Below are 14,755 nucleotides of genomic sequence, written 5' to 3'. Positions count from 1 at the left end.
CTCTGCTATTTACCACTTGCTTGATACCAGTAACAATTTGGTCTCTACAGAACGGGAAGATATTCTGCCGGCGAACAGCTTGCAATTGTCAGAACCCCAGCGTTGATCTCTTTTGCTGCCCAGAGTGTGACACAAGAGTGACCAGTCAATGTTTAGACCAAAATGGTCATAAACTGTATCGTAGTGGGGACAACTGGACCTACAGCTGTCAGCAGTGCCGTTGTCTGGTATGGAAATAAATTAAACATTTTCGAGAGAAACAAAAGTAGTAAAGATTTTGGTGATAGCAACATACTTTATATTATGACATTATTAACAATATCTTCACCTCTCTTCCATTATTTTACCTATTAAAGTGATTTTAAAAGACTCAGTCACGCTTCAGAAGCAAGGTAAGTCAGAATATGGGCAGACCACTTCTCAGCTCTGTGTAAATAGACCTGGTCAACAAACACAAACAAACTTCACAGAAAGCTTGAAAAAATTGAAACTGTTCCATTTTGTTGTGTGTAAAACAGACTGATAATTTTTTCAATTGCAGAATTTGTATTGGGATTTTTTCATTTTGAAGTTGATGGCTCTCTAAATTAGCTGTTACCGCTCAAGAAAGAGATCTTGGAATCATTATGGATAGTTCTCTGAAAACATCTGCTCAGTGTGCAGTGGCAGTCAAAAAAGCAAACAGAATGTTAAGAACCATTAAGAAAGGGAAAGATAACAAGACAGGAAATATCATAATGCCTCTCTATAAATCAATGGTACACACACATCTTGAATACTGTGCGCTGATCTGGTCGTCCTAACTCAAAAGAGATATATTGGAGTTTGAAAAGGTGTAGAGAAGGGCAACAAAAATTATTAGGGGTATGGATCAGCTTCCATATGAGGAGCGATTAAAAAGACCAGGATTTTTCAGCTTGGAAAGGAGATGACATGACAGAAGTCTCTAAAATCTTGACTGGTGTGGAGAAAGTAAATAAGGAAGTGTTATTTCCTCCTCCACATAACACAAGAACTAGGGGTCACCCAATGAAATTAATAGGCAGCAGGTTTAAAAACAACCAAAAGGAAGCACTTCTTCACACAAGGCACAGTCAACCCGTGGAACTCTTTGCAAGGGGATGTTGTGAAGACCAAAAGTGTAACTGTGTTTTAAAAAAAGAATTATTTACGTTCATGGAGGATAGTCCATCAATGGCTATTAGGTAAGATGGTCAGGGATGCAACCCTATAATCTGGGTCACCCTAAACCTGTGGCTGCCAGAAGCTGGGCGTGGGCAGCAGGGGATAGATTACTTGATGATTGCCCTATTCTGTTCATTCCCTCTGAAGCACCTGGCATTGACCACTGTCGGAAGACAGAATACTGGCTAGATGGACCTTTGGTCTGACCCAGAATGGCCGTTCTTATGTAAAATATTTGATTTTGAAAAAAATCCAACCACATGCCTGCTCTTCCCTATCAAAACTGGCAATGCAGAAATAAAAAACCAAGTCCTACAAACTACCACTGAAAAACAACAAAAGAGAACACTGGTGAATAGTGACCTAATGCAAAAGGAAAGAATGAAGAAAACTGAAAAGACCACCCAAACATACAGACTGAAAACAAAACAAAACAAAAAAGCAGGTTACCCTTTTCATTCCCACTTGTCATAGAAAATAAAATTTATTATTCCTCCCCTATTTTTTAAATCAGTATAAAATTTTTATTTTAAAAAAAGACCATTTTTAATTTGAAAAATTTGCTGTGCTCTGCATAGAAGACTGTCCTTGGTTTGGAGAACAGAGAGTCCTCTGGGCAGAATGGATTGAGTTATAACATATAGAGTTTTGTCCTGTAAACTGAATCACCCATGCTTTTTTGGAGAACTGCAAACCCTTTACTTCAGTGAGGTTTTGAGTTTACTTTCCTGATCTTTTTTAAAATGCTTGCATAAGGAAAGAAAAGGGAAGAGATTTTCAGGTACATATTTAATTATATTTCCAAGGTATGCACAACTCAGTCGCAGTGTCTTGTTTTCAGAAAGATTCCTGGTCTTATCTAATTTCATAGCTGGGTTAACGGTCGTAAAAAGGCCAAGAGATTTAAGGTAATGCACTAAAACAGTGGTATAGCTGAGATTTGGAGCCAATTCTAAATCAAAATAGTTTAGACTTCCTGTCTTTTGTGCTAAGTAATGCCCAAATGCAGCTTTAATTGCTAGCCGACTTTATTATTTTTTCCATTCAGTTTGTAAGAGGCATGCACAGCCCCAGTGGGAATGTACATTCTGTGAAACACTCTATTTAACAGACCAAATCCCTAAAGTATGTACTCAGGTTTTGGGTTTTTTTTTAATTTTGATTGTTTAATTTTCAGTTATGGGAGAATAAAAAAATAACTTTTTTGTATTAATACTTTCTAGCCATTCTTTTTTTTTCTGTGGTGTGATATAAAAATGACTGGAGTTTGAAATCTGGTATGGACACAGTTCTAGTGAGGGCTGCCTCTTCTTGGTGTGAAAAAATTCATTTTCATTTAACAAAATGAGATTTTTTTAAAAAGTTAGAGATGACCATATGCAAGATAAATCCTTATCTTGACATCTGGCTGCTCAGGTAGCACAAAGCAGCTGAAAGCTTCATTAACAGAGTAGCTAAGGATTGTCCAGCTAGGGGAATTCCTGAGTAATGTAAAATAGGCATAGCTGGCTCTGCTTATTGCTTACCCTTCTCTCTGGGGGCGGGGGCGTGGGATATGGGGAAGGAGCTGGAGAGGGTGTTCTGAGGCAGGCCGGAATCTCCTGCACTCCATCTGATGCTCTCTGACATGATGGCCCTTGAGCAGCAGAAGCAGACTGATTCAGGGATGGGTATTTTCCACCTAATGCATACAGCAGGTACATTATTGAAAAAAGAAAAGAGCTACAGCTGTAGCTCATGAAAGCTTATGCTCAAATAAATTTGTTAGTCTCTAACGTGCCACAAGTACTCCTTTTCTTTTTGCGAATACAGACTAACACGGCTGCTACTCTGAAACCTATAATTGAAAAACAATCTCATAACTTTGTTAAATGAAGACCAATTCCTTCACCCCAAGCAAAGACACTCACTAGAAATGTGTTCGTACCAGTTTTCAACCTACAGCCAGTCCTGCCCTCAGGTTCCTTTCACAGGCTTGGGTTTGTCCTTTGGCTGCTCCAAGGATGGGCGGGTGGCAGTTGAAAGGTAGTTTCAGAACCACCCTTGCTTCTCGCAAACCTCAGCTTAAATAGTGAGCACCTTTCAGAAACAATGGCTGGAGGGCTAGCCATAAGTTGAGAGGCCTTTCATGCTGCCTTAAGGATCTCTTAAGTAGTGCATTTTCATACTCAGGCATAGAGATATTTTCTTTAGCCTGCCCTGTTAATGGACCTTATTTAGGCAGTTTTTGGCTGACTTGTATATGTTAAAACTATAAATGTACAATTTACTAAGGACATTGATAGGCACCAGATGCTTTTGGTAACTACTGCCTGTTATACAACTGGAGACTTTTTTTCTCTTCAAAAATAGAAAAATCAATGTAATGAAGTATTATGGATTCAGCCAAAAGCACCAAAAAAAAATCAGGAGTTGTGAAAGTTAAGTTTGAATGTGCAAACTTCATCCTGCTCCTATGCAGCTACACACTACCACAGTATTTAAATAAGTGAGCATTTGCTGCCGTAGGTACATCTGTATATTTACAGTTATTGTACTGGTTGAGAAATAGTATGTGATCACACGATATTTTAACACTAGGCATGCCATTTAAAGTGCTTATATCATCACACACACGTGTGTGCATACCCTTGTATTTAAAAATGCCAATTGAATCATTACAGCAACCCTATCCCTGTAGCAGATTGTTAAATGGATCCTTTAAAAGTGTATTTGATGTTCCTTTGAAAGTATCAGCACATAGAAGGGGAAAATGCCCATTGGTGAGTTACGTTAGTTCCTAGCTAGAACAAAATTTCATTTTGTGAAATGCAACAGCAAAGGGACTGAACAGGCAGGTACCCAGAGGTTGTTGGGTGCTACACCATCTTCACTTACCAGCCTCTTCCATGTGTATCTTAGCTTTGGAAATCCTCACGAATTTAGAGGTTTACATACATAAGAAATGGTAACATTTCTTCAAGCAGCATTATAGAGTACCTGTCCCAGAATCCCCCACGACTATTTACATTATACTACAGTGATTCACTCTAAGCATTAGTGACAAGATTTAAAGCCACAGCATCTATGTACTGTCTTTTCATTACTCTAATCAAACACCACTTAAATCCATGAACAGGCGTGATTTTGAGTATAATGCATCATTAAATATGCTTTTTTCATTTGTTTTGATAATTGTCATTTAATGTTTATCTACTAATTATATTAAGATTTTTGGCAGCATATCTGTTACAAAACTATGAAGTTTAGTAATAAGAGATTGTAAATTAGCAAAATGCAGGTTAGTAGTAATAGTTCAATGCAGGGGATCTCGAAGTGTGATGGCTGGATTCTTTAGCTGGTCTACACAGAGCTGGGTAGTCACATGATTCTGGCTCCTCCTTATTTCCAGCTGTTAAACTGCTTTGAAAGAAGTTAAAAATATATTCAGAGTGGGGTTTTCAAAAGTGCCCAGCACTGCCCCAACTGTTCCTTTTGAAATCAATAGTAAAACTTACTTAGACTACAATGGGAATCTAGTTAGGCCAGTGCAGAGTGCTTTTGAAAGTCCCCTCCCACTCCCACTAAATATTTCCCTTATGTTACTGGTCTATGTAAGCAGTTGCTGTAGCTGCCACAGGGATGTTATGCAACTATGAATGGAAGACTAGCTGGCCCGCAAAGCAATAACTATATTGAAGTATGGTCCGTACTGTGAAAAAGTATTCGTGCCTGAATTGAAAAAAAGAATCACTAAACCAGAAAGTCTATCATGATGAGCAAACTGCAGATTAGGTTACTTCATTAAGAAAAAAACAAAAAAAAATATTGTACTGTACATAGGAAACATAAGTTTCAATGTCCAATGGTGTGGCATTCAGTCTAGTGTGATAATATATATATATACACACACACCAAACATGAATCTATTATAATTTGATGCAAAAAGGAGCTTTCATTATATCAGAATTTATTTTTTTCTCAGTAGCTAATGAGTTTTCATGGCCCTTATTTCTATTTCTACAGGAAGGGGAAGTGGATTGTTGGCCTCTTTTATGCCCAAATCCAAACTGTGAGTACACAGCAATCTCAGAAGGAGAGTGTTGCCCCCGTTGTGTCAGTGATCCCTGTCTGGCTGATCAGATCACTTACAATATCAGAAAAACCTGTGTAGATGGCTATGGAATCACAAGACTCAGTGGCTCAGTATGGACAATGGTTGGATCTCCTTGTACAACTTGCAAATGCAAGGTATTATGAGTATATAGTAGTGATTTGTTCTGGATCATAAATATAGAGTTGTATTCTACCCCTGGAAGTTCACACACAACTCCCATTGAAGTAAATGAGATTCAAGGGCAGAGAATGTAACCTACAGTATACACGTTTTCATTGTATGATATGCATAGTGGAAACATAGTGGACCCTTGTCTCTAGAGACAGTGAGCCTCTGAGGCTAGCGAAATCAGTCTGGGACCCACAGAGCCATGGACAAAGCTTTGTCACAATATCTAGGGGTAAAAGCAAAGAAACAGTGAAAGTGTATGGCAATAAAGATTGTCTTCCAGGTTGTTCATCTGTGTTTTAAGGCAGGCATTGGTCCCTGGGAAAGGGAGGTGGGAGGAGGCCATATCTTACTGACATGCTTGAATCTTTCATAAACTCAAGGTTGGATGTGTGGGAAGAACATCTCCCTACCAACACAACAGAAACACGGCTTCTTTGTTCTATTTGCAACTTTGAATAAGACACAGTTATTGCCCCCAACGTTTGGCGTTTTGCTGACCAGGCATATCTTAGCAAAAGAAAGGTTATCTTTGGTTATTCTGCTCTCTCTTAGCTATTGCGAGGCCTTTGACCTCTTGACCAAACTCTGGACTTTGGGCCTGTACACAAATCCACATACCGGGTTATTACATCAGCAATGGATTTCAACCCTTCACAGGGGAAGGAACATTCTCACAGTAAAACCAGAAAATACTGAAAATCATGTAGAAAAGACTATTTTAATGAGATTTCCAGTCTAATTTTGAAATGTAAGAATCTTCACATAATCATGAGAGCAGAACAGTAAAGTTCTGCCTTCACTATATGCAACACAGTGAAAAGTCAATGTGGAATGATACTGTTTCTAAACACTATAAAGCTAGATAAATGCTCATAGAAGTTTTTCCATTGATTTCAGTGTGGTTTGGATCAGGCCCTTATATGAGAGTGGAGAACTGAGGGAATACACTGTATTTGTAATCAGTGTTTTGCAAACAGGCATAATCATTAGATACATCACATCCATTTGGGATGCTGAAACTAAAATCTTGGTCCTTCAACTCCAAAAATCTACCATTTGAATGGAGGGAGAGCTTGCTTAATTCTCTGAGTAGAACACAGAATCACAGGACTGGAAGGGACCTTGAGAGGTCATCTAGTCTAGTCCAGTCCCCTGCACTCATGGCAGGACTAAGTACTAAGATAACCCACTAAAAAGCAGCATCACACACAAACTAGGGAAAGCAAATAATGGAAATGTGGTCTAGATGAAATTTCTATGAAGTGATTGCAAAACTCGTTGAAAGACCATACTCAAAGAGTAGTTATCAATGGGTCGTTGTCAACCTGGGAGTAAGTATCTACTGTGGAGTTCTGCAGGGGGCTGTCTTGGGTCTGGTGCTCTTGAATATTTTCATTAATGACTTGGATAATGGAATGGAGTGTATGCTCATAAAATTTGCAGATGAAACCAAGCTGAGAGGCATTGCTAGCACTTTGGAGAACAGAATTAGAATTCAAAATGACCTTGAAAAATTGGTCTGAAATCAGCAAGATGAAATTCATTAAAGAGAAGTACACTTATGAAGAAAAAAATCAAATGCAGAACTACAAAATGGGGAATAACTGGCTAGACAGCTGTACTGTAGAATAAGATCTGGAGGGTATAGAGGATAACACATTGAATATGAGTCAACAATGTGACACCATTGCTAATATCATTGTCGGGTGTATTAACAGGGGTGTTGTGTATATAAGACACAGGAGGTAATGGTCCCCCTCTATTCAGAAATGGTGAGGTTTCAGCTGGAATACTGTGTCCAGTTGTGGATGCATCTTTTAAGAAAGATGTGAACAAATTGGAGAGAGTCCAAAGGAGAACAACAAAAATGACAAAAGCTTTAAAAACCTGACCTGTGAGAAAGGGTTTAAAAAAACTGGGCATGTTTAAGCCTTGAGAAAGGGGGAACCTGATAAGTCTTCAGATAGTTGAGTGCTGTTATAAAAAGGATAATGATCAATTCTTCTCCATGCCCACTGACAAGGAAGGGCAAGAAGTAATGGGTTTAATTTGCAGCAAGGGAGATTTAGGTTAGATATTAGCAAAAGCTTTCTAGCCATAAAGGTAGTTAAGCACTAGAAGAGGCTTGCCAAGGGAGGTTGTGGAATCCCTGTTGGGGATTTTCTAAGGTTAATGGGAGGTTTCTAAGAACAGGTTAGACAAACACCTATCAGGGATGGGTTGTGTTTGGGACTGGATTAGATGACCTCTCAAGGACTGTTCTACCCCTACATTTCTGTGATAAACACAGTTACACACTGTTGAAAAATCCAGGCCTAACCTCATATTCAGCGACATGTACAAGATTTCCTACAACGTGTGCATCTTAGTCCACAGTAAAGCAGAGATCACTTAAGTTATATCGGCACTGCGATCAGGGGTGTGAAAAAGCACCCCCCCCCCCCGATGCAGCTACGTCAATGGCTGAAGCCTCTGTCAACACAGCTAACTTTGGTCAGGGAGGTGGTGTTCCTACACCAAAGAAAAACCTCTTCTGTCTGCGTAGGGTGTGTTTACGTTGGGAGGTATGCCAGCATATATGTGTGTTCCTATAGTCTCCTTAGTGCAGGCATACCTCTAGAGCAGTTAGTGTTACTTAAGAAGATACTCATTTGTATAAAAATGGGGACTAAATGAACATGGAGCAAAATAGTCTTTTCACTGCTATTAAAGCATAGCTTTTTAATAACATATGGAAGGTGAATTACAATGGTCTGTGCTTTATCTCACCCACATAGAGAAGTGCTTTCTCTTGATCATTCCTTGATCACTGAATGTAGTTTTATGAAACTAAGCGTACGTTATATAAAATGCTGTATGAAGTCATCGTCCCCTGTCCCCCATCCCCCGTACAATACTGTAGAAGGAGGTGTAGCTGTTCCTTCTGGGCTTTAATTCACTGTGATTAGCTTTCCTGCCCCTTTTTGGTGGCGTTTCCCCTGAGGCTTTGTGATGGGTTTAAATGATGCTTAAATGATGCTTTTCTATCAGAAAGATTCCTGGGCATTTGACTAGATGTCACAGACTCAGATCTACTGCTGGTGGAGTTAAGCTTGGTATGACATGGGAATTGTTGTCACAGTTCTCTTCAGCAAATTGATAGTCTGGACTACAGGCAAATGTTCGAATAGGCCAGAAGTCTCTCTGTTCATCAGATCTTAACAGGGCTTATTTTTGACTGATAATTTGGGAGAATATAGCAAAATAAAAGATCAACTGTTGTATTTTTTTTTAATGTTGTTGGGTTTTTTAGAATATACTATTATGCTCATGAAAGGGTACTGGATGGCTCAAGGCATTTGTAATCAGTACTATTGAGCCTTTCACAGTTACGTTTCTGGTTTAAACGCAATTCAGGTCATATGTGATGCAGAGTCATTGCCAACTCATTTCCCATTGGTCAGATTGTAATTTCAGTCAGGTATATAATGGAAAAAGATGGCCACATCAGAAGAAAAATCACCACAAATATCTCCTTTGAGAAATCTCAGCAAAAAGGCCATGGCCTGAGTGGGCATGGCAACTGTACTAACTGCGGTGGGGACCAAAATCACACAGCTCTGTGTGTCCTGTGAATATACATAGGATACCCATCTCCAGGGGTATAAGGCCCATGTTCTGTTTTTTAAAATTGTTCTGTGTAGATAAGTAACACTGATTTGTTTGTTGTACAGAATGGGAATGTCTGCTGTTCTGTGGATTTAGACTGCCTTCACAATAACTGAAGCATTAAGACTGGACTCTTCTCTGTGAGGAAAACTGATGCAGTTAACATCTAAAATGAAGTTGTAAGAGTTGGTGTTTTATACAGCAGACAATTACCAAAGTCTCCACCCGAGGAAGATGTTTGGGAGTTGCCTTTGGGACCTACCACTATGCTAGCCTTGTCTGGGTGACTTTACAGTACAAAGCATATGTCTATGGTTGTTAAAAAAGTTTTCAGTGTCGTAAATTATACACTTTTCCTGTCAAATCATTTACAAATACCTTTAAATTATTTCATGGGTAAACTAATGATGTAATTTTGGTTTAATTTGTGTATTGACAACATGATTGAAACGCAAGATTATTTTACTTTGGATCTAGATTCTACAACTAAGGCTGCCTGTTGTGATTTTGTCCCATAATACTGCATACTTAGTTCTGAGGTTCCTGTCAGATGTATTTATGAAAATATGTATGTATGTACAGTCAAATTGCATAATACTTATATTTCATAGCTGTCAAACATTGTGAAACATTCCAAAGTACATTTGACGTGTACAGGCTGGAAGTAATCAAACCTAAGTCTACCTTTAAAAAAAAACAAACCAAAACAAACAAACGCATTTTCTTTTCCAAACATATGAACTAGTAGCAGAATTCCTGTATCGAGCAGCAAAGCACATATCCAATGCCCTTTCAACACACATCCAGGAAACAATGCCCCTTATTGATATCAGATTTAGCAGTGTGGTCTAGTTTGCAAGTGACACTACAAATACTGGATATAGGTGGCATTCATATGGACTGGGTGAAGCAATCAAAGGGCTTTAAACCTATATATTTTGAATGGGGTGGGTCTAAGTTTGCTCTCAGTGGGTATGTCTATACTGCACTTGAACACGCATTGCTGGTCTGTGGCAGCTGACTTGTGGGGCTTAGGCTACTGGGTTGTGGGACCCTCCCCAGCTTATGGGATCCCAGAGCTCAAGCTCCAGCTCAAGCCTGAACATCTACATTGCAGTTTTACAGCCTGAGCCAGCTGACAGGCCAGCCATGGATGCTTAATTGCTGGGTAGACATACCAAGCTCCACCAGTGTAGATAAGCTCACCATCTTCTCCCAGTGTACTTACTTTCCAAAAATGAAACCTACCATTCATAACAGGCTAAACCATTGTAGAGATGACAAGACATGGTGTAAATGACAATTACATTCAGCCTGAATTTCAGCATCCATTGCAGCGTGCTAGCCCTGGGAGATTGGCGACATTCTATGCTACAATTTTCATTACATGTAACATATTCAAGAAGCAATCTGGCCCCTTTTTATACTCTCCTGACATTCAAAAGAACTTAAATCTATTAATTAACCATGCATAAAATGCTTTTTTTAAAACCCCAAACCTAGGCAGAAATCCTAATTAAAACTCTAACCCTACACAAAAGCGTAGATTTTTGGATGTCATCAAAGGAAGATATAACTCTTTCTTTGTTTTCATGAGGCTAGAAAGTTTGTAGTATTGACACAAAAATCTTTTTCAAATCTGATGGCATATACAGCTTAAATGCCACATTTTTCAATGTGCTGTTGTACGCTGTTCTGCTTATTTGTATAGTGTTCTTTGCCTTCCGAACCCCTTTTCCTTTAATTAACTAAACAGCAGGTGTTTGGAAAAAGATTGCAGATATAAGCAGAGTGTCTATTCTTTGGAAAAGTATACATTTGTGAGTTTTTCATAGCTTTATCCAGGAAATGTGAAATTGATTTATAAGAATGGTGTGTGACTGTATATAATGGAAGAATATTAGAATATTCCTTTAAATAATGTACTTTCATGTTTCTCCTAAGGGGTTTTTGCAAAAATGCTATAAAAATTACTTGCAAATTCATTTAGCTATTTTTAGTCCACTCTTCATTATTAGCATTGATAATTTACTTAGGTGGTTTGTTCATGACTGGGATCTAGCCTAAACATACAGTCATTATTTTCTTTAAATGTCCAGTTGTTTTCAGCTTCCCGTGTGTTGATTACATTTGCATTGTTTTAATGATTGTATTATAAGGAAACAGTTGTGTTTTATATGATACTCAAAGGATGTTTGTAAATCATACTGTCAGTTCATTTTGTAAATCACATTGTAAACCCAATGGTAATTCAATTGGAGGAGACAGTCAGTGGGCTGGCATACAAAAGGGAATGATTTAAAACTTGTGGGCCTCTAAATAAACTCCTATGTACAGATTGCCTTTTCTTAATCTTATTAGCAATATTGTAAAAACCCAAGTTTATTACAAACATTTTTCCTTTCCCAAATGTAATATGCATTAGCAGAGCAGTAAGTTTGAGATTTAGCAACAGCGCTACAGGAAATTCACCCTCAAACCAAGCACTGTGTCCTAGGTCCAGTCCACTTACAAACCTCAACACGTGATGTTCTGTGGATGCATAGGGAGAGTTTGGAAGCCAGCAAGTCTTTCTTCTCTCAAAGACCCCTTATTTCTCCGGCTGGCTTCCAACAGTCCTCCAACTTTCCAGGCCTGAGCCAGAGCCCAGCTGGGGGAACTTGAATCTGGGAGGTTCCCATTCTGTGCTCGATGAACCCTAGGGGTCATTTAACAAACCCCTTGGTGTACTGAATCCTGCAGGCTTGTGTAGCCCTTTTAGCAAACACTATCTCCTGAGGTATAAAAATTGAATTATTTACATCTAGGCAGAGAATGGATACCGTGGTTCTCTTGTTTATGCTGTACTAACATGACTGAGATGAATATATTTCTCTCTATAGGTTTTCTATGTTCACATAATTCTGGTGTCCCCAGTAACTCTGTCTCCACCAGGAATTATTCATCTTAAACAATAGTGAAGGACCATCTCGTTCACTATGTTTCTTTGTCAAAAGAATGATGAGATTTTGTAATATTTTACTTTCACTACAAAGTCTGGGAAGACATTTTTCACCTAAAAGCCTATTGACACAATGAAAACTCTTCAGAGACCAGCCTGTGTCTGCATTTTGTGAATTTATTTTCTTCATTTCTGCTGACAATGGGCATTTTGATGCTAACTTCACTAGGGGCACAATCGGCTCAGATCTTTGTTAGAGATATCTGCACAAAAGCAAGATCTTTGCTGCTTAAGGGAACAGGCCTTTTGTCCTTACTAAGGACAAACTCTCACTAAAGGTAGGTGTAAGCATTCAGCTGTTCCTAGTGCTGATACGTTGAAGCCATAATTTTTTGTGAGAGATGTGCTCATTTCAGAGGCAGTTAATGTGGCAAAGGAGTCTGGCTTTATGAATAAATAAATAAAGAATGAGAAGTAGGGGCACAAGACCAAAGAACAACAGCAACCCCCCCCCCCCTCCCGTTGTTACTTGTAGAACTATGCAAAGTGTGAGCAATGCATTATCCCAGTGGTTCTCAAACTTTTGTATTGGTGACCCCTTTCACACAGCAAGCCTATGAGTGGAACCCCCCTTATAAAAAATTGTTTTTACTTTATATTTAACACTATTATAAATGTTGGAGGTAAAGCAGGGTTTGGGGGTGGAGGCTTACAGCTTGTGACCCTAACAACATTGTAACCCCCAGTTTGAGAACACCTGCATTATCTAGTGGCCTGAGTACAGGAGTGGGACCCAAGAGCTCTAACACTGTGATTCTCTACCTGGGCTTGGGTAAGTCACTTCACTTAACTTTTCAGCCTTCCCTACTGGGTTCAAATGCTGGCTCCTGGAATCCTCTCCCATGCAGTATAACTCCACTAGTTTCAGGACCCTCTGCACTCAAAGGGACAGTTTTACTCATCTGCCTCACAGGAACATTGGGGGAATTGTATAGTGCTTCAAAGACAAAGAGCTAAATCGTGTCTCTAAATAAAATGTTTTGCTGTGTTTTCCATTATGAGGTGTGAGTGAATTTTCAGTAAAACATTTAGCTTTATTAGCATTAACTTTCCAATCATATTGTGGCTTCTAAAAAGAAACTAAATTACAGCTGGCTTTCTGTGTAGCAGACAGTTATATTTCACCAAGCCAGTTCTGGGGCCTCCACAGACACAGAATGGGGAGGGGAAGACTTGGCCATGAAAGAAGAATTTTTGGCCAATGGCTGACATGCTTGCTCTCATATAATTCTAGTCTGATGCTCTCTGATCCCCAGAAGTGGTTTGCAGGTAACCATATTGCTTTGTCTTTACCTTGTAGCCATTATGAAATAATAAAGTATGCTGTATCAAAGGGGATTAAGAAAAGCATCTTACTAATACTAGAGATATGAAACTACCAGCAGACGAGTTGAACAAGAAAACTATTGCACAGTCTCAGAGTTTGAGAATAAGAAAAGCCACAAACAGGTGAGAATGGTTTAGGAGGGCACCAGCCAACCCTGTAGATTTGCTTTGTTGGTAGGGTGACGAGATAACAAGTGTGAAAAATTGGGATTGGGGGGGGGGGTTATAGGAGCTTATATAAGAAAAAGACCCAAAAATCGGGACTGTCCCTATAAAATCGGGACATCTGGTCACCCTATTTGTTGGAAAGATGACTAAATAAATTCACACTGATTAAAGCATGGGTAAACAGGATTGGTTAAGGCATGTGCCTCTGGCCCCTGCTCCTGGAGTTATGTGATTATATCAGAATCTCAGCTTTCTTTCTTTAAAAAAAAATCTAGCCCTTGAAGTTGAGAAAAACCACACTTGAAACTGAGACTCAAGTGTATCTAATGCAGAGGTGCCTGCCTCAGTCTGTAAACACCCTGATACAAGTGCTCTGAAAGAGGGGATGTGTTCAGTGAATCTTAGTGGGGAGTTAATTGCAAGACCCACTCTTCTGGAGGCCACATCACCACCACCGTGTGTGTGTGTGTGGAAGGAGGAGGAGCACAGCAGACTTGGCCCACTCCTGCTACTGGGTGAAGTACAGAGGGGGGTTCTCTGCTCCAACCCAGGTCTCTCATGGGAGGCCAGAAACTGCCCTGCTACTGCTTCTTGGATAGAGAAGGGGGCCCCATGTTGCTGCCCCTGCCTCTGCGTTATGATGGGGTATTACAGCATAATTGTGTATACAGCAATATCTAGGAACTTAGAGAATGCTACTTTCCAGAAGTGCTTGATAAGAGAGGCCAGTATGTGGGGGAAGAAGGAATCAAGCTAGAATATTGCAGTGTCTTGGCTCTCTCTCTTTTTACGCTCACACACTAAACATGGTGTCTGAAGTGAATCAGCTTCTGCACATGTGACATCAGATACAAAGAATATTATGCACACACACAAGAGAGAGAAAACAATCATAGCAGCATACCAGATTCCTGTCCCTGAGCAAATGTACATGAAAGGGATATGGTTAGCAACTGGACATTCTTTAGATTGCAATGGGTAAACTATGAAATTTTAATGGAGCTGGATAATAAGCAGGGTTTTTTGCCGCCCCCAAGCAAAAAAATTTGCTCCAAGAGCACAACTGCCCAAGCAAAAAAAAACGGGTGGCTGGAATGCCACCCCAAGCAAGCACATGCTTGCTTTGCTGGTGCCTAGAGCTGGTCCTAATGAAAAGGAAA

The 14,755-nt window shown here is 39.5% G+C and overlaps 1 protein-coding gene across 4 annotated transcripts in view; it reads left to right on the top strand.

Moving 5' to 3' along the window:
* The window catches only part of NELL1 (neural EGFL like 1), a 418,230-nt gene extending 406,187 nt beyond the window's left edge, over window positions 1-12,043 (top strand). For 2 of the 4 annotated variants that reach the window (XM_074955192.1, XM_074955194.1), the window contains 3 exons: window positions 51-227; window positions 5,191-5,415; window positions 9,166-12,040. In XM_074955192.1, coding sequence (XP_074811293.1) covers window positions 51-227; window positions 5,191-5,415; window positions 9,166-9,216 — 453 coding nt within the window. In that variant the 3' untranslated portion in view covers window positions 9,217-12,040. Of the gene's footprint in view, window positions 1-50; window positions 228-5,190; window positions 5,416-9,165 lie in introns of all 4 variants that reach the window. The other 2 variants (XM_074955193.1, XM_074955195.1) reach the window with 2 other exon arrangements.
* Window positions 12,044-14,755: the final 2,712 nt, after the last annotated feature.

The sequence above is a fragment of the Natator depressus genome, chromosome 6, assembly GCF_965152275.1.
Source record: "Natator depressus isolate rNatDep1 chromosome 6, rNatDep2.hap1, whole genome shotgun sequence".
In the NCBI taxonomy this organism is placed as follows: Eukaryota; Metazoa; Chordata; order Testudines; family Cheloniidae; genus Natator; species Natator depressus.
Note: the sequence above shows the minus strand (reverse complement) of the source record. Positions and strands in the feature narration are given on the sequence as shown.